The 19,876-nt window shown below is 36.5% G+C and overlaps 1 protein-coding gene across 2 annotated transcripts in view; it reads left to right on the forward strand.

Annotated features, from left to right (window-relative positions):
- hif1al (hypoxia inducible factor 1 subunit alpha, like) overlaps window positions 1-19,263 on the forward strand; it is a 35,814-nt gene extending 16,551 nt beyond the window's left edge. Inside the window, exons 2-15 of one of the 2 annotated variants that reach the window (XM_030151597.1) lie at window positions 2,374-2,564; window positions 3,809-3,963; window positions 5,350-5,434; window positions 6,439-6,554; window positions 6,805-6,986; window positions 7,071-7,177; window positions 8,173-8,320; window positions 9,155-9,405; window positions 10,249-10,418; window positions 10,495-10,590; window positions 11,936-12,105; window positions 12,322-12,427; window positions 13,841-13,964; window positions 16,923-19,263. In XM_030151597.1, the coding sequence (XP_030007457.1) occupies window positions 2,374-2,564; window positions 3,809-3,963; window positions 5,350-5,434; window positions 6,439-6,554; window positions 6,805-6,986; window positions 7,071-7,177; window positions 8,173-8,320; window positions 9,155-9,405; window positions 10,249-10,418; window positions 10,495-10,590; window positions 11,936-12,105; window positions 12,322-12,427; window positions 13,841-13,964; window positions 16,923-16,990 (1,969 nt within the window). In that variant the 3' untranslated portion in view covers window positions 16,991-19,263. Of the gene's footprint in view, window positions 1-2,373; window positions 2,565-3,801; window positions 3,964-5,349; window positions 5,435-6,438; window positions 6,555-6,804; window positions 6,987-7,070; window positions 7,178-8,172; window positions 8,321-9,154; window positions 9,406-10,248; window positions 10,419-10,494; window positions 10,591-11,935; window positions 12,106-12,321; window positions 12,428-13,840; window positions 13,965-16,922 lie in introns of both variants that reach the window. The other variant, XM_030151596.1, reaches the window with a different exon arrangement.
- Window positions 19,264-19,876: the final 613 nt, after the last annotated feature.

Raw genomic sequence — 19,876 nt, forward strand, 5'->3', positions numbered from 1 at the left:
AGGTCCTCCTCAGGCATTTTTGTACATTTCTCTCTGTTTTCTTTTTTTTTTTTTTTTTTCATTTGGTGATCATTTTGCCTGTCTTGCAACTTTTGGCTTGAAATTCAACAAGAACTTTTCTTTTTAGTTATTTTCGAGATTTTGAGCTCCGTGTCTTTAATGTATTCTGGTATTTTATTCTTTTATTTTGGTTTTATCTATTCTTTTGGACAGCACTTTGGTCCACTGCGGTTGTTTTAAAGTGCTTTACAAATAAAGTTGGATTGGACGTTGACTTTTGTTAAGCATTGGATCAATACACCTGCAGTTCTGCTCAGTATATATCTGTATAAAAAACAGTAAATCAAGCAATGCAATGAAAATGTGGAGCACAGAATACAATTATTTAATGAATATTCACCAAAACATTTTTGAAAATGTGCAAACCAGCTCCGCATGAACTTTACATAAAAAAACAATAAATCCATCCACCTTTGTAAGCAGTTCCTTTTCTTTTTCTTTACCACTGACTTCAGTGAAGAAATACCTACAGTCCATGTGTTGTTAAAAACTCTGCAGTCTGAATCAATCTTTATTTTTGTGACGTTAACTGTCCAACAAACCAATCAGTGCATAAGCCTTATGCTAAGTACAAAAAGTATGTGCGAAAAAATGTTAATTTAAGTGATCCTTCAAAATAAAAGCAGTGCCGTCGTATTGGTTGCATGTATTGCGATGATGTATATTTGCATTGACTTTTAATTTGCCAATTACCTCATTTGGGCCAGTCAGGGTCAGCTATCGGGCTGCATGTGGCTCGCAGGCCATACAATGCCCAGGTCTAATTTAAACCATTTAAATGCCAGTTTGATTATTGGAATTATGAATGATTTATTACAAAAAACACAACAAATTTTTTGTATTTTCCATATAATAAATAGTGGGGGAATGGGACATTGGTGGTGATTAGAGCCTTGGATGTTTCAAAGATTATCAACAAAACAGTGTCAGATACTCCCTCTGGTTCCCCTCGTGAACAAAAGTGTTCCATTGACTTCCATTACAACCATATTTTTTCATCTCACTACCATTGGACTTTATAACCACACACACTCTCTAATGTCAACATTTTATTTTGAAGAAAACTAGTGATATTTGACATTTTTACTGTATTCCACCGCTTTCAGCCATTTTCCCATTGTGGGCTGAGGCATGAAATTGCATCAGCCTACAAATATATATATATATTTTTTTTCATAATTCTCTTAAACACCCTCCAGCCTGCTCAAAACTACCAAACATTCAAACATTTATATATGTTTTTTTTTTTTTTTTTTTAAAGTAAAAAAAAAAAAAAAAGATCTTCGATGATTTTATAGCTGTTCTTTATACATGTACATTTTTGCCACAATGGTACCCAGAGGGGTAGTAAATTAATGCAATTCAACAAAAGTGCATAAATTTAAAAAAAACTAAGATGTAAACCTCATGAACAAGAAAAAAAATCGTGGAAAAGGGGCAGCTTATCAGTTCAGTTTGTTTCATCATCATTCTATCCATCCAGGAAGTTGCAGAATATGTTCCATATTTCCCAGAACTTGTGGTGTAACTTTATTTTTTATTTTTTATTTTTTTTACAAACCAAGAAAATGAATCATTTAACCGCTGTGATCGCCTACAGTTCAGTATTTTGGTTTAGTTCTTTTCCTGTAAATGAGCTTTAGAGTTTTTGGTTTCTACAAGCCAAATATTAAGTAAAGACCTTGTGTTCTTGGAAATTCTAAAGCCTTCTGGGTAAGTGTGATTCAGAATTGAGAAAGACCACTTTAACAATATCCCAGTTGACCAAAAAGAAAAAAACAAAATACCTGAGGACATTTTCATAGACCATGAAGGATTTGTGATGATGCAGGATAAACTCTGATCTAGATGCTTTATTTTGTTCATGTTTTATACTTGTTTTTCTTTTGTAAAGAGGTTTAATTTCCCGTTGAAGAGGATTTTCCGACAATAGATATATTTATGTTCGCTCAGTTCAGTTTTTACCTATTTTTTGACCTAATCTGCATTTATGTGTTGCTCTCTGTAGAAGAGAAGAAGAGAAATGAGTGGTTCAGTGGAAGTGAAAGGTTTAAAGTTGAGTTAAAATGGAAGTAATGTGGTGCAAATGTCAGTTTTCCCAGTCGACCCTGAACTCCTCACAAATGTCCTTTTTATTTCCTCTTTTTTCTTGTCTTCCTTCCTCTTTTCCTCCCATCTTTTTTTTCTCTTCACCTCATCCTCTCTCATTCCTCCTCCTCTTCTTCTTCCTCCTCCATCTCATTCTTTTTCCCTCTTCCTCTTTCTCCTCTTCTATTATCACCCCCCTCATCCTCCATTCTCTTCCTCCTCCAGGACCAGTTCGGAGCAGAGGAAGCTGCGTTCCCGTGACGCGGCCAGATGTAGGCGGAGTCAGGAGACCGAGGTGTTTTATGAGCTCGCCCACAGCTTGCCCCTCCCTCGCCGAGTCTCCTCCCACCTGGACAAAGCCGGCATCATGAGGGTGACGCTCAGCTACCTGCGGATGCAGCATCTCCTCGGATCAGGTGACGACCGCCTTCACCTGCCTCCTTTAGTCCACAGAACGTCAAAACACAGAGTCTAGAGGGTGGAGTTTACCATCCAACTGCTCAAAAACTCAAAACCAACATTATATAGTCGCAGAAAAAATAATTAGATCATCAAAAGTCATCAAAAACAATGGTCGTGCGATCACGTACTAGCTCCTGTGTGTATCATGTGACTTAAACAGGCAGGAAAAACATGGAATGGCGAAAAGCACTGTTTTTGTCAGTACAATGCCATAGATATTCATGTAAGAACTGAAGTGATTTTGGTTATTATCAAGAAAACCATGGAAAATGGCTAGATATCAGCTCTGAAATTAAACTACTATGAGCTATTTTTGTTGTTATCATTATATTTGTCCAAACAAATGTACCTATAGTTGTACCAGGCATTAAAATGAACAAGAAATTGAAGAAAACCAGGGTGGTCTAATATTTTTTTTCCACGACTGTAGACTCAGAAAACGTTCAGCTGTTTTGCTCAGTGAATTACAGAAAAAACCTAATCAATTTTTGCCAAAATGAATATAAAGATAGCTTTGCAGCACCTGGAGGGCTCAAATTCAAACTTTATGATCTGTTAGGGTCCAAATACACAAATAAATGAACCAAAGACTAATAAAAGTGGGTTTAGCAAAATATGACCCCTTTAAATGTGAACAAATCTTTAAAAACACACCTTTCTTGGGTAAAGAAGCGTAAACCTTAATGCTACTGATGTTTGAAGTCTGTAAAACCCTCCTGTCACATCTTCATCTTCCCTCCACAGCTGTAGGATTCTGAATACTGAAATAAGTCGGGCAGGTTTTGCAAAGCGCTGGGAAACGCTTGGTGTGTTTTTCCAGATTTATGAGTCAGTTCGGTGCAGATTTGTTCCCTCAGGTGTGAGAGCAGAGCATTGAAAGCATCAATAATATAACAACACAGACTTTATATGATTCAGCTAACACTGATGAAAAATGGATCAGGATTTGGAGGTGTGGATCTGCAGTTGGGTGGAGTCAGACAGGAAATGATTCAGTGAAGGTAAAAAGGAAAACAGTCGGCCACATTGTTCATGTTCGACTTAAATGGAGTTTATAACAAAGTCTGAAAGTTTAGTACAGATGTGTCCTGCCACTGGGAAAGGGACTAGAACCAAACAGCTCCACAACCAGAAACAGTTCCAGCTGCTTAGGTGAGGTTTGTCTACTTTATTAATCTCCTGGTTGTTTTTCCAATAGATGAAAACCAGCAGGAGAAGGAAAAGGAGGAGGAGGAGCATCCGATGGACGCCTTCTACCCTCAGGCTTTGGCCGGATTCGTCATGGTCGTAACAGAGGAGGGAGACCTGATCTATCTGACGGAGAACGTCAACAAACACATCGGTATCACGCAGGTATGGTGTCAACGCCAACACAGACACACGCTATATGGACAAAAGTATGTGGACACGTTGAGTTCAGGTGTTTCTTTTCTAACAGGGGTCTGGGATACAAAACAATAATGACAAATGTCAGAATATAGTTTTATATTGGAATGAATATCATTGCATTGGTTAGTTTGGTTTAAATTATCTTTGCTCCCAAAATGACTCGGAGATGGTTTTTACCTAATTTCTCTCAACAGTGATTTTGTTTTGTTTTTTTATCCATGACTATGATTTTAAATGTTCTACTTCTACATTTCTAAAAATATTTTTCATGCTCTGACTGTAAATAATAATTTTCTACCACAACTAACCATCCCCTTTCATCACATCTGACTGAGGAAGAAAAATCTCCTATTAAACTTTAAGGAAATATTGATGTTTATATTTTAATCATCATAAACAGGACATCTTACAGCTGGAGACATGATGTGTCCCAATATATTTGTCTATATAGTTTCTAAACATCAATAATGTTGAGAGAAATTAAGTAAAAACCCTCTCTGAGGCACTTTGGACACTTTAAACAATAATACAATTACATAATACAATTTAAACCAAACTAACCAATGCAATGATGTTTATCCCAATATAAAACTAGATTATGACATGATTGTTTTGTATCCCAGACCCTTTAGAAAAGAAACACCTGAATTCAACTTGTCCACATGCTTTTGTCCATATAGTGTACGTCAAACTTGCAAAAACATTTTCACATTTGAGGAATTAGGGCCTAAAAACAGAAAAATAGATGTTTAATTCACAGCCTCCAGCAATAATATTTTTAAGAGAAGTCGACACCCATTCCAAGCAGCTGAATGCTTGTTTGTTTGTACAGTATCATGACTGTTTGACCGTAACTTTAAGCCTGCTTTTTACTCTAAGCCTCACACGGATAATCTGAAGGTATTCAGAGTAACTTGAGAAGGACAAACAGAGGGAATATGTCCTTGAATCTATTCAGAGCTCAGTCTGAGCTGCAGGACTTAAACACATGTGAAATATGGTCTTCTGCTTGCCTCTGAACAGTCTGTTAAATGTGTCATATCCAACAGAAAGTTTAATTTAATGTAGGTTATTTAGGTTCATTTCAAGGTTCCACTTTATTTAGTAGTTGTTTTTTTTTTACATAATTAAAACAGCAATTTGTACAATATGCACAAGACAATATATGATCAATATGATTAAATAAATATACATAAATATGTGTGTAAAAATAGTTGTGTTATTAAAATTATGTGGTTATAATGTGGTATTAAACAGTCAGTAGTTCAGTTTAAGGTAAAGTGTTTTGTTCTCAGTCTGGTGCCTCATGAGTACTGGTTGTGAAAAATGTTGTTGTGTTGCTGTCGACAGCTGGAGCTGCTGGGTCACAGTATTTACGACTTCATTCATCCCTGTGATCAGGAGGAGCTCCGAGACCTGCTGATGTCACGTCCAGGTCAGAACCAACGCTATTATCACATCAGACTTTTAAAAATAGACACAGGATTCAGTATTCTTAAAGCTCAGACCATTGTCTGTTCTTCAGTTAGTTTTTTTCTGCTCACTTCTGTAATAGATTAAATTGAAATTATGTCCTGATGATAAAATTCTGGCCCATAGTTATTTTTTATTGACCCATAACAACCCAAACATCCACCGTTGACCAAAAGCATCTGATGTAAAATATTTAATACCTGTTGATCCATTAATCCTATCAATGCATGTAAATAATTGGTGTAAAATACAATTTGTCATCTTTTCATGGTCGTCAGATAAGACCCATTTGGATGTTCAGAGGCTCTGTAGTTACCGTGGAAACACCGTCATCTTCTACAACATTGATTCACCAGTAAAACCCATGGAGCTGGATCAATGACAGTGGATGGACACACTGGGTTTATGTTCAGTTAATAATAGATTTGGTTAAACAGTCACTTTTTCTTGAGCTTTCTCTATTTTTGATATAATAACCCTCAACTTTAAGTTGGTCTTTTATGAACATCTACATGATCACTGAATTAAATATAGGAAAATACCAGATTTTCACTGAAAAATGCAAAATACATTGGATGATGTTATAATAAGTGATGATATATCACTTGAGAAATGTTAAATATAGAGAAAAATTCATTTGGGAACTACCACAAAAGTAGCCCTGGGTCTTTATTTGTTAATTTGTTTTTTGTTTTTGTTGTTACTGTTCCATTCTTTTGGACCATGGAAACAAAAGTATTTATAATTGCATCTTTATGTTTTTATGAGCATGAATTCAATCATAAATTTATGCAATAACCATAAATACAACACAACAGATAAACATCAGCTAATACATTGGTTCATTCTTATCAAATACAGGCATAAATATTGTTCACAGTCATCTAAAAGTGAAAAAGTGGGATTAACCAACAGTGAAGGTGAAAATAATCCAGACTTTTGACAGTTTTATTCTGCCGTTTTCAGGCTTGAATAAAAAACAGATGAAAGAAAAGCAGGGCGAGAGGAACTTCTTCCTGAGAATGAAGAGCACATTGACCAACAGGGGGCGCACCGTCAACATCAAGTCTGCCTCCTGGAAGGTAAACGTTACTGATGTGCATCTTCATTTGTGCATTTTTTTTATTTTTTTACTGTAACACACTGTTTTAAGCATTTATTACATATGATAATGATAATTTAATGGCTGGATATTGAAAGTTAAGTTCTTCCTGAAAAAAAGATGCAAAAAAATTTGGTAAAAAAGACATTTTCTGACACTTTTATTTCAAGAACAACATAAACACTGTTATAATGATAGTCCTTAAAGGGTTAAACTTCTTTCTTCTGCAGGTTCTTCACTGTACCGGTCACATGCGTCCGTTCGGCAGCTCCACATCGGCCCCTGCTGCCCAGGTGATGAGCGTGCTCTGTGAGCCCATCCCCCACCCGTCCAGTGTCGAGTTCCCCCTGGACACCGCCACCTTCCTGACCCGCCACAGCATGGACCTGTGCTTCACGCACTGCGAGGGCAGGTAGGACGACCTTTGACCTCACCTGGATTTAGACTAAAAACCTCGTCGGCCATTTGTGTTGATCATTTCTGTTCGACGTTTCAGGGTGATGGAGCTGGTCGGGTACAGTCCTGACGACCTGATTGGACGCTCAGCCTTCGAGTTTTACCACGCGCTGGACTCGGATCACATCAGCAAAAGCCTGCACACATGTAAGTATGGAAATAAGAACACCAGCACTTCTTTAACAGATTTGTCAAATAGTTCATTAACCCTCAGATGCATGAGTGTCTGGACCCTAAACTCTTGCATAAATGGATCAAAATTACCCAATGTGTTGAAACCAATGTGTTTTAATGGCACTTTGATTTTGTCACGAGAAAAATGATCATTCGTATTATATTTTGGTCCACAAAAGAATGATTTCATGTTTGAAAAATGTTTTCCGTTTCCATTTTTCAAAACATTTTTAACAATTTATTTTTTTATATTTTGATCATTTGAAAAGCAAAGTATATTTAGTATTTAACAGCAATAGAACCATGTCAACATCCATTTTTAGTGAGTGAGTCCTTTGGTTTTGCTGTAGAGTGAATCAAAAGTTCAGCTCGATTCAATCTCAAATTGGTCAGTCCAGTAAAATTCTGTCATAATAATCTGTAAATAATGAAAACTCCAGATTTTTCTGTCTTGTTTGAGTGTGCACTTTGGAAAAAAATGTGAATAACCTGAACAACATGAAATGTCGTATGAGAAATGACTGTAATTGTACCAATATTCTGTCTGTTACTAAATGTTTTGTGTATTTGTAGATCCACTGTGATCTGTAAATGATAAACTGAGGCACAGTATTGGTAAAATTGCTTTTATTTTTCTTAAGAAGTTTCAGGTTGTTCATGGTTATTCTCAAATTTTTTTTAAGGATAGTTTGTAGATGTAAATATTTTTATCATGCAGTTTTGCTTTTTTAACTCTAAATTATGTCATCTACAAATTTTATTGTGTTACAACTTATTATATTATTATTTTACTGGTCTGGACCAGTTAAGGTCATATTGGGCTGTATGTGGTCCCTGAACTAAATTGAGTTTGACACCCCTGTCATAAAGCATTCATCATGTTGCATAAATCTTAACTCTTTCTTTGTTGTTAAAAGTTCTGCCAAACAAAACTGTGTTGTTCGTCTGTGTCCATCTTCCATGTGTAGTGCTGTCCAAAGGTCAGGTGAGCACCAGACACTACCGCTTCCTGGCGAACCACGGTGGCTTCGTTTGGGCTGAAACCCAGGCAACCGTCCTCTACAGCAGCAAGACGTCGCAGCCCGAGGCCATCGTCTGCCTCAACTTCATCCTCAGGTACTTTAAAAATAGGACCAATGTCTCTGTATGTCAGTGTCATGTTTTATCAAGAATCAATAACCAGTTGAATTTGTCAGATTTTCGGGTTCTGTTCTATGTTCCAGTCCTGTGGTCTGAATGCAGATCAATCTACCAATACAAGTGGGTGGTACTTTCACTGGAGAACTCAAATAATTCAGTCAAAGTCCATATATGACTTCTATCAGTGATCAATAGGAACTATATTGATATCTGTAACCATTTACATGTTATAAACCATCAAAATATGGACCATTATAAGTAAAGGCACATTTACAATATTCCAAAAATTCTTCAAAAAATTAAAATTTGTCAAAACTGTGAACAAACTTTGTCGACATTGTCCCAAAGGAAGATACATATAAAATTTGAAATGAATCCGTCCAGTAGTTTAATTGAACAAGATTATTGAAATCTAGACATTCTCAAGGTCAAAGGTCAATGCCTTAAATGAAAGTCCATATATGACTTCCCAGTGCTCAATAATAACTATATTCATATCTGCAACCATTTCCATGTTATAAACCACTAAAATATGAACCATTAGACATAAAGGCACATGTTGAATATTTTAAAAATTTGTAAAAATTTTAATTTCACAAAACTACGAACAACCTTTAGACGCTGACAGTAGCTCATGGCCTATCGGCTGCTCAGATGGTGTTATGTAACTCCATAAGCTCTGTGTGCCAGGAGCGAGCTGGTATTTTTAGGGCTGTAACAGCAGGAGTGGGTGAGGACACAGTGACGATATCAGATGAAGACACTGAGCAAAGTGAGAATCAAATGGTTTCTTCTTCTGTTTCTCTGCAGTGCCATCGAGCAGCCAGACGTGGTCTTCTCCTTAGAGCAGGTCCGATGTGCCCAGCCTAAAGCTGAACCCCCGTCACCGGCTTCTGCAACGGATGACGGCGACAAATCTGACACATGTGACTCTGATGCTGACGCTGATCATGTGATGGAGTCCAGTCAGACGGACCTGTTCTCCAAACTGAAGGAGAAACCAGAGGAGCTCCTCCAACTGGCTCCTCAGGCCGGAGACGCCTTTGTATCACTGATGGGAGGTGAGGGGGTCTTACATCAGTACGTTCAGTTCTAGAGACATTCCCTTTATCCAGAGTCAAAAATCCACTGTAAGTCCACATCTGAAATCAGGTTGAAATGAAACTCAAATGGTGAATCCGTCAGATTTAGAAGGAGGCTTTATTTTGTTTGTTAGGTTGATGTCTATGTCAGGTCTCATTTGCCCAGGTCATCGTTCTTCTTGGTTCAACTGGAAGTTTTCAAAAGAGTGAAACAAGTGCAGTTGAACCTAGAAGAACCATCAGGAAGTTTCTTAGTGCATCCAGTCTACATTTACAGACCGTAGAACACAGGGTTCCCACAGGGTCTTAAAAGTCTTGAATTTACAAATCTGCATTTAATACCTTAAAGTCTTTGAAAGGTATTACGTTTGATTTGGTAGGTCTTCAGTTATGTTGCCATGAACTTGTTCTCTGTATTATGTTTAAATGTGTCTGTTAAATGTCCAAACTGCAAAGAAAGAAACGTTTATCTACTCTGTTCCAACCCGACATTTTATACTAAAATTAGGAACCAGTTATCACTAACTGCAGCCCCCAGTGAGAAATGACTTAGAACAGTGGGAATCAAGGTGTTGGAATAAATAAATACATTTTCCTAAATTCTAGGAGTCACAAGTTTTTGCCAGAATGGCCATGAAGTAGGCATTAAATTCTGTTCTAAGTCATCTTAAAAAAGTTTATAAAGTTAAATTTAACTCGTAGAACCCTGTAGGAAGCCTGAGAACAGCAGCTTAAACAACAAGACTTCCACAGTGTATCCATGGTGATACCTTCACTGGACCTGTTCTCCATCTGACCGTCTGCTCCGTTTCCTGTTTTCAGGCTTTATTGAGCTGTCTTTTGCGAGTCCGTCCAGCTCCAGCTCCAGCTCCGTCCCTGATGACCCTCAGGACCTGTGCAGTCCAGAGCTGAAGCGGCTCCTGTCGCCCATCTTCAATCACGTCAGTCCAGCTCCGTCGTCATCACCAGCCTCCACACCTGAGCCTTCACTGGTAAATCCGTCCTTCTGGATCTTTTACAGGTTCTACTGGTGTAGTGTTTGTGTATTTACGTTCTTCTGTGTCTCAGAGCCCATGTGAGGAGGTGCTGATGGGGACCAGTGATGTGGAGAAGTTCTTCGCTGTTTGTCCAGAGGAAGGTCAACGTGAAGGAGAAACTCCACAGGTAGGATCTGAAAACAGTCTTCATGATGTGGGTTTATGTTTCTGCTCAACTGTGTTGACAAATACACTATATGGACAAAAGTATGTGGACACATTGAATTCAGGTGTTTCTTTTCAAACGGGTCTGGGATACAAAACAATAATGACTAATGTTATAATATAGTTTTATATTGGGATACATTTTATATTTTATTTTTATTTATTTATTTTATTTAATAGGGACAGTGCATATTAATGAACATCTACAACAATTGCAGCTGTAAATATGCCAGATTGTAGCAGCAGTGCTACATTTCCATCTGTAGTCCCTAAGAAGGTGACAAGAAAGACAAGAAAATGCAAAAGACAGAAATGCAAAACATCCTAAAAACACACAGAACAACGCAGTGAGGATGATCTACTGATGGTCACAGGCTTGGTTTTCCTTCATCCAATGTTTAAGTTGTGATTTGAAGGAGGCATATGATTGTGTGTCTCTCATGTTGAGCAGTTATCACTGCATTGGTTAGTTTGGTTTAACTTAATTTCTCTCAACATTGATTTTTTTTTAAATTTTATCCATGACTATAATTTTAAATGTTCTACCTCTAAATTGATAAAATATTTTTCATGCTCTGAATGTAAATAATTTTCTACCACAACTAACCATCTCATTTCTTCACACCTCACTTTGGAAGAAAAAACTCCCATTAAACTTTAAGGAAATATTGATGTTTATAAACTATATGAACAAAAGTATTGGGACAAATCATGTCTACTGCTGTAAGATGTCCTGTACATGAGGATTTGAGATTAAAAATCAATATTTAATTTGATTATTATGACATTTGTCATTTTTTGTATCCCAGACCCGTTAGAAAACAAACACCTAAATTTAACGTGTCCATATAGTGTATATGTAGGAGGTAAACCTAGGGAGAAGGTGTAACATGAACATTCAGTCAAAATCAGGCAAAAACATTCTTTTTATTATTTTGTACAATAAAAATAATCCTATTGTACTGAACCAAACTGAATAAATCTGAACGCAACTTCTATGTCTGTTAGAAAATCTAGATTTTAAGCTATAGTTTTATTTATTTTATTTTTATGAACCTTTATTTAACTGGGGAAAATGACGTGATTAAAAATTTTCTTTGCAAGAGTGTCATGGCCAAAACATAAGCACCAGAAGTTTCAGCCATACAGCCACTAAAAACATGCATATAGAACACGATCAGCGAAATAGACTAATTTTAAAAAAATTAAATTGAGGGATTATATCATTTTAAGATGTAGATCTATTCACAGCTGTTTCAGTTCCTCAAACATTAAAATGTGCTGAATGTGTTTGTGTTGACCATCAGAACATGGAGGACATGGACCTGGACATGTTGGCTCCTTACATCTCCATGGACGATGACTTCCAGCTGACCTTCCTCAGCAGCCTTCCAGAGGTCACAGATCAACCATCCTCCTCCTCATCTTCATCAGAACCGTCAGAGGTGACACCTGCAGGCACCGTGAGCAGGAAACGGTATGTGTACTTATGTTAAAGACGAGGTCCCTGAACACAACACTGTGACGTTCAAGTCCAAACTGAAATAAAAGAAGAGCAGAGAACAGATAACTGACGTTTACTCAGAGGAAAGATCATAGAATCTTTGACTCAGAGCTTTGAGTTAAATTGATTTCTGTGCCTCAGATTGATGCAGTGTTGTACAACTTTCTCAAAGTTGTGTGTGTCCCTCAGGACCCTGGACCTGGACCTGCCGTCTCAGCTGCTGATTCAGGACAAGAGACGGAAACAGAATCCTTCGTCAATAGAAGAGGAACTGCTGCTCAGCCACAGGTTACTGGTAAGTCAACACATCCCCATCTGACAAAAAAAAAGAAAACAGAACTAGAACCACAAGCAGAACACTGTACTACCAATAGGATAGACATTAAAGTGGACCGAGACATCATCATGGTTTAAGTCTCGAATTCTGCATTTTGTCTTGTTTTCAGAGTCTGAAGTCACACACGAGTCATATTTGAGAATATTAATGTATCAGAATACTTTAGTAATCCTAGGGTAAATTATTGTTACAGTTGCACCATTCAAGTAAAATGAAAAGTAGCAGGAAAAAAATTACCAATATGACAAAAAATATATATTTTAAACACACTGTTAAGACACATTTAGACCAATATGTAATCAATATTATAATTAAAGACATATACATAAATAAGTGTGCAAAAATATTGTTGTGGTTATAGACAGTGTTGTCGTTTAGCATTAGCCTTCCTGTCATCCCTTGCGCTCCAAGAGCTCAGCCCTCTTGTCTGTATCAAGGTTATAATAGTTTTGGATTTTTCACTATAGTTTAGTTTTATTTAGTTTGGACTTTTTTCTTTTCTAATTCAGTTAGTTTTTAATAGTTTTAGTTCTTTCATATCTTATCTTCCTCGCTGTCGTATTCAAAGAAATCCCATACAAGACTCTGCCGCTTTCCCCCCAACGTTAGATTCCATTTTCTACGAGAAGCCAACTCTAAACAACAAGTGACGGACCATGAAGTGGCGTATGGTGCCGACAGCTAAAATTACTCGAGTGAAATAAATCGATTTCATATCAATCTGACATTGACAAAGACAAAAACGAAGGAAATTTTATTCATAATTTTTAGACGTTTTAGTTTTTTAAGCACACAATACAGTTTAAATTATAGTTTTTATTTATTTCAGTTAACGAAAATGATTTTTCAACTGTAATTTTTGTCATTTCATTAGTTTTTGTTAATGATAATAACCTTGGTCTGTGTCTGTTTCACTTTCTGCAGTACATGTTGATGTTAACCGTTAGCATGTTTGTGTCACACAGAAACTAATTAGCATCAGCTGAAACACCATATAATCCAATAGGAAATTAATGCAGACATTAGCTGGTGTAATGAAGTTGTTTTTTATCACAATGTTTGAAACTTCTAGTGGACATTTTAGACACTGCAGGTATTGTCTGTTTTACATCTCAGAGTGTTTTATGGATGAGAGCTCACAGTAAAATCCCAGAAACTAGCGAGTGTGGTCTACATGGAAGCTCTGACTTATAAATCAGTGCATTTTTAATCACATAATTTGAGATACAAATTTACATGTTATTTTATCCTCTTTGTTTTAATTAATTGGATATTCTGCTGTTCATTTCAACTGGGATCAAAATAACTTTATATGTTTAATGTTTTTTCACCTGAATTATGTCACTGAGCTTTTCTTTATCCTCTGTTCAGGGCTGTCTGGATGAAACCGACCAATCAGAGCTGGAGGTGGGGCAGAGCCGTAAAGGGCGGAGTCAGCTGCTCACAGACCGGGACCCTATTTTAGGAGGCGTTCAGGGACTCTGTGACACTTCAGGTAAGAGGGACTGTTCATGTACAATTATATGAAAACAGTTAATTTAACATCTACGACATCGGTTCATTACGACAGAGTCTGACACAGAAGGGACTTCATGGTGCATTCAAGTGCACCTCGGCAGTTCTGAAACCAAAAAAACTCAAATTTACAAAAAGGTTCTCTGACTTTCCTTTGTCGTTTCTATATCAAAAATGCCATATTATCCTTGTACAACTTATGTTTTACTGCAGCATTTTTTTAAGTAAATGGACATTACATTTCTGTTTGAACCTAATTTGTTCAGACTAATTTCCCAGTAGAATGATGCGTTAATTGTGAAAAATATGTCCTGTGTTAAACATGTTTTTACATCTGTAAACAGAATTATAAGACTGAGTCATAATGAAAGTCTGAGATACCGTATTAAAACGCCACAATGACCTTTTTAATCAATGAACTCTGGCAGGTTTAAGAGCACTTCAGGGCTTCATTTCACCGTGGGAAAATACTGAATTAAACCAAAACAATGCAATGAAACTATTCTAAATATAGCTGCGTACATGGAAACGGATGTGGGCTTTTCTGGGGTAAAATCAGGCCAAAAACTCAAACTAACCTTCTCCGATCTTCATATGATTCTGTATAAGTGTCTAGTGAGTCTCTGTTGTTCGGATGAACCTGAACTACTCACATTCAGACCCTGAAAAATCCAGGTATAGACTTCTTCATCCAACAAGAGGCAGATTATGTTCTAAAACCTCCTGTTCACCCAGTTTACAGATGGTAGGGTTTATTAGAAGATATGCAAACACAAAAACACTCATCTAGTAAAAATTCCCATTATCAATTAATTTGGTAATTAATTTGACCATTATCAATATTTGTGTAGGATATTAAAATTAAATCAGTGTGACTTAGTCTCCTACAGCCCAAACGGACTGAGATTTAACAAAATAACTGCACCTTTTTAGACTAATTGATACATTTTCTGCACCATAATAATAATAGTACATTTTATTTCTGTAGCAAAGATGCGAAAAAACAGGAAATAATAGGTTAAAGCTAAAATAAAATATAAAGTGAATATAAAAGACAGTTTTATTTTTGTGTAACTGCTGCTGATGAGTCCAGTCCAGATGTCTGAGCTCCGAACATCTGCAGTGAACGTTCAGGTCCAACAGCGCCCTCTGCTGGTTCATGTACAACATGTAAATACTGCGTCTAAACCACTAGACTCACTGATGAAATGTACAACTGCAGCCTGTGGTGACGTGTCCTTTTAATGTGGTTTCACATTAAAATAAACTAGTTAATGTGACCCACTGAAGCACGTGGACAAAAGTATTGGGACACATGTCTACAGGTGTAAGATAATACATGTAAAAGGCAATATTTCCTTAAAGTTTAATGGGAGATTTTTCTTCCGAAGATGTGAAGAAAGTAGATGGTTAATTATGGTAGAACATTATTATTCACAGTCAGAGCATGAAAAATATTGTGTAAACTTAGAAAACATTTAACCCATAAAGACCCAAAGCAGTGACCAAACCCATCTGCTGATCTAAACTGTTTAATACCTGTTGATCCATTAATCCGATCAAAACATGTAAATAATTGGTGTAAAATGCAGTTATTCATCTTTTCATGCTCATCAGATATGACCCAGGCTCCGTAGTTACCATGGAAACACCATCATGTTCTACAACCACTAGTTTTTACATTCAGTTATTGGTATCTTTGCTGAAAAAGTCACTTTTCCCTCAGTTTTCTGTGTTTCTGATATGATAGCATTCAACTTTAACCCTTTCATGCACAGTGGTCACTACAGTGGACAACTGTTTTATTCATGGATTTTATTTTAGTTCCATGTCTGCTAACACAGTGGACTCTCATGCATCATCCTATACATTGCAGTTCATATAATTACTGTAACTTTGCTGTTCTTCATAAACTTGATCTGCACTAACATGTTTGAGTGTAAGTCAGTTGCTTGTTGTTGTTGTTGACTGTAATTAACATTTTTTTAAAAACAAAATGATGACAAAAGTAGCACTGGGTTTTTATGGGTTAGACAAAAAGCATATTATCTCCATGGAGTGAGTAATGACCAGTTTTAGAGTTTGTTAAAATGTGAGAAAACATCAGATTAGCTTCATAGTTTTCACACAGAATATCAATAAATAAGTTTCTTCTTTTTGAAAATTAAATACATGGTGTCCAGCTGAAAGGACATTTTTGCAACTCCATGAAAAATAGGTTAAAAAAAGTCAATCGCATCGTTTTTTCAATGCCTAGAGGAATTAAAAACACTTAGGAAAAAAAAATTAAGTCTCTCATAAGGCTATTTAAGGTTCTCATAATTCATGCATGAAAGGGTTCATCTGAGTTTTAATGAACATCTACATGATCAGTGAATTAAATATAGGAAGATACCTGATATACACTTAAAAAATGCAAAATACAGAGGATCATTTCATAATAAATGGTGATAAATGACTTAAGAAAGCTTAAATAGAGAGAAACATTCATTTGAGAACTGCCACCAAAGGAGCCCTGGGTCTTTATGGGTCAGTTTAAGTTTTTGTTGTTAGTGCTCCGTCCTTTTGAACCATGGTAACAAAAGTATTTACGATTGCATCTTTATGTTTTTATGAGCATTCATTCAATAATAAATTTGTCTTTATGGGTTAAAATCATAGTCATGGATCAAAAAAATAAAATCAGTGTTGACAGAAATTAAGTCAAATCCATCTCTGAGGCATTTTGGAAACAGTTTAAACCAAACTAACCAATGAAATGATATTTATCCCAATATAAAACTATATTATACCAACTGAATTCAACGTGTCCACATACTTTTGTCCATTTTTAAAATTCTACGATGCACACAAGTATAAAGTCACTGACCGGTGCTATAGAAACCATGCACCGCCTCCAACCTCTCATGTGACCTCCTCCTCCTCACCTCTGTTCCAGCTCTGATCAAGGACGTCTTCATTGGCCCGCCTCCTGACGTGACTCCGCCTCTTTTCCCTATGACCTGATGGCGTTCCGGATCCGGCTCGACGTCCTCACCTCCGCCTCCGAACCCGGACACGTCGACGCCGAACGCATCTGAAAACACAAACACACCACGTCACACTTGAAGCTCCGCCTCCGTGGGGTCTTTAAAATCGGACAGGTCATGAGCTCTATCGCCGTGGAAACGCCAGACCGACGGCAACCGCAAAACGCCCGTCACTGACTTCATGCAACAGATCAGCGGAACAGGGGGCGGGGCTACAGGTTTATGCAGAGGGGTTTTTTACAAGGCGACCCTGAACGCCTCAGTGCAGCTACTTCACATGTATCGGGTTTTTCTGACATTTCATCCATCGTCTCGAATCTGAACCGACGTCCAACCTGGAGTTTTATGTTTTTATTCTTTTATCAAACATCAGTGGCAAATTTTTACAACTTTTATACATGTTTTTATAAAAGTGTTCATTTACTAGATTACTAGGATGAAAAAATCTAATATTGTAAGAAGAAAATAAAGTCAGGGTTCTCACTAGGATTTTTTCACAGCGTAGGGGCACCATGTACGCAGCGCAGTTGTGTAGGGAGGTCCGGGGGCATCCTCCCCCCGTAAGGCAAGGGATGTTGCCGGGCGGGCGTCAGACAAGACCAGGCACGCAAAGGCCTGCTGATTCTATTGTTCTCACTTCCTGTCTGCAGCGCTTTGCGCCAAGACAAAGGAATATATTTTGTCAAATTCAAATGTGGTCATCATTACGCTGAACAATCACACGCACACAAAAACACACCGCTACGCTGGGTGGGAGAAAGCATCACGGGTCTAATCTCAGCGTCGGGGACCCTGACGTTCAGTGATGCTAGCGAGAACCCTGAAAGTAGATGAGTAGAAGTTCTGCTGTTACTGTTTATTTTCATGAATATTTTGTCTTTATTTCTACTAGAAATTTCTCAATCTTGAAATTTTTTGACTTTCATCATAATATTCCGACTTCGGTTTGATCATGTTATGACTTCTCTCAAAAATATTCAGAGTTTATTGCAATATTTGTTCTGTATTTTTTACAATATTATGCATTTTTTTCCCCCTCAAAATATCACAAGTTTCATTTCGTATCGACTTTATAATCATAATATTCTCAATTTAATTTCAGAATTTGTTAAATTTTTTCAAAACATTACATCATCGTTCATAAAATATTCTGATTAGTATTATAAAATTTGTTTTATCATAATCTAACAATAAATGAATGATATTATGACTTTAATTTCTTAGTGTTGGGATATTTTTCATCAAAACTAACTTTTATTATTTTGACTTACAAATGGCTTCTAATATAAGATAAAAAATTTTGGGGACTTTTTTTTCAAAATATTATACCTTTATTCCCTAAATATTTTGACTTTTATCCTAATAATCCAACATTAATTTAGTAAAGTTACTTTTTAGCCTAATAATCTTACTTTAAATTCATGTTACGACCACTTTAATTACAAAATGACATTGTTAAATCCAATATTGGCCGTAATCATGTAATACAGATTTTCCTGACTTTTCTAACATAATATTCCAACTTTATTTTTCTGGCATGACTTTTATCACAATATTTCAATCTGAATTTGTTAATATTATGTGTATTTTTGCTAAATATTACAACTTAATCGTCCAAAAAAACGTTTTATTTCACACTATTACGACAGTTTTTGGACAAATTCAGATGTTTTTCTCTCGTCATCATGAATTTACTCTTGAAATATCAGATGTTTTTTTCCATCTCTAATGCTCTGTTTTTCTAATCTGTGGTGTTATTACTGTATTAAGAGCCTTGTGGGTGCGTTTGTTTTCCTGACCTGGAGGTGCCAGGCGGGTGGGGTTTATCTGAACTTTGATAATGACAACACGACCTCAGGTTTTTTCTGTCACGGATCAAACTCAAAGCCATAAAATGCATCAGACTGGATGCAATCAGATAATTATTGATATTCAAATGTTCTGATTATTATGCGTAGATGTAAAAGAGGTGAACAGTAGCATTAAGACGCGTTAGTGATGAAAAATCAACAGCAGTTTGTCTTTTAGAATTTGGATCTATATAAGAAACTTGTAGCCTCATGTATTTTAACAGCAGCACTCGACTTATCGATGAGTTATTGATTAGTTGGACTCATTGGTATGTTTAGTGTTTTTATTTCATGTTTAATCCTTGTAACTGTTGGGATTTTAAAGTGAATGTGTTCTCGGTAACAGTCTGTCGGTGCTTGTTTGTGAATCCTGAAGGTGAATAAAGGTGTGGAAGCTGGGCGGGGTTTGACTCGTACCTCTGTCTGTGGGCGCTTTGGGTCGGGTCTGTTCTGATCTTAACCCTGGTCCATTGGACACCACCTGATATAAAAACAGCAGAAGAAGAGGATGTTTGTTACCATAGCAACGCAACCTGCTCCTGCCGTAGAAAATAAAACACTCATTCTAAGGTAAAAATAAATAAACCCCCGTTGTGATTTTACTCACTAAAGGAACATATTCTAGGTCAGATTCATAAATTAGATTATATTTACCGCCTGGACCTTTAATAAAGCACAACAATTACTTGGATTTGGTCAAATTTCTAAAGAAAACTGGAAGAAATTATTGTACTTTCTAACCAAACGTCCACTCATTTCACCTTTTATCGTAACATTTGAACTGTAACTTCATTATTTTCTCCATATTCTGACTTTTAGAACAACCTTAACTTGTAAATGATGATTATGATAAAACTTTGTTCAATCATAATATTTAACCATTGAATTTATATAAAAAATACCATTATTTTGACTTTAATTTCGTAATGAATTTTTATTATATTTTAACTTTTTTTTCCCAAAACATGTCTCTATTCCAACATGGTTTCATGAAATCATGTATATTTACACAT

The sequence above is a fragment of the Sphaeramia orbicularis genome, chromosome 13 (genome assembly GCF_902148855.1).
Source record: "Sphaeramia orbicularis chromosome 13, fSphaOr1.1, whole genome shotgun sequence".
Classification (NCBI taxonomy): Eukaryota; Metazoa; Chordata; class Actinopteri; order Kurtiformes; family Apogonidae; genus Sphaeramia; species Sphaeramia orbicularis.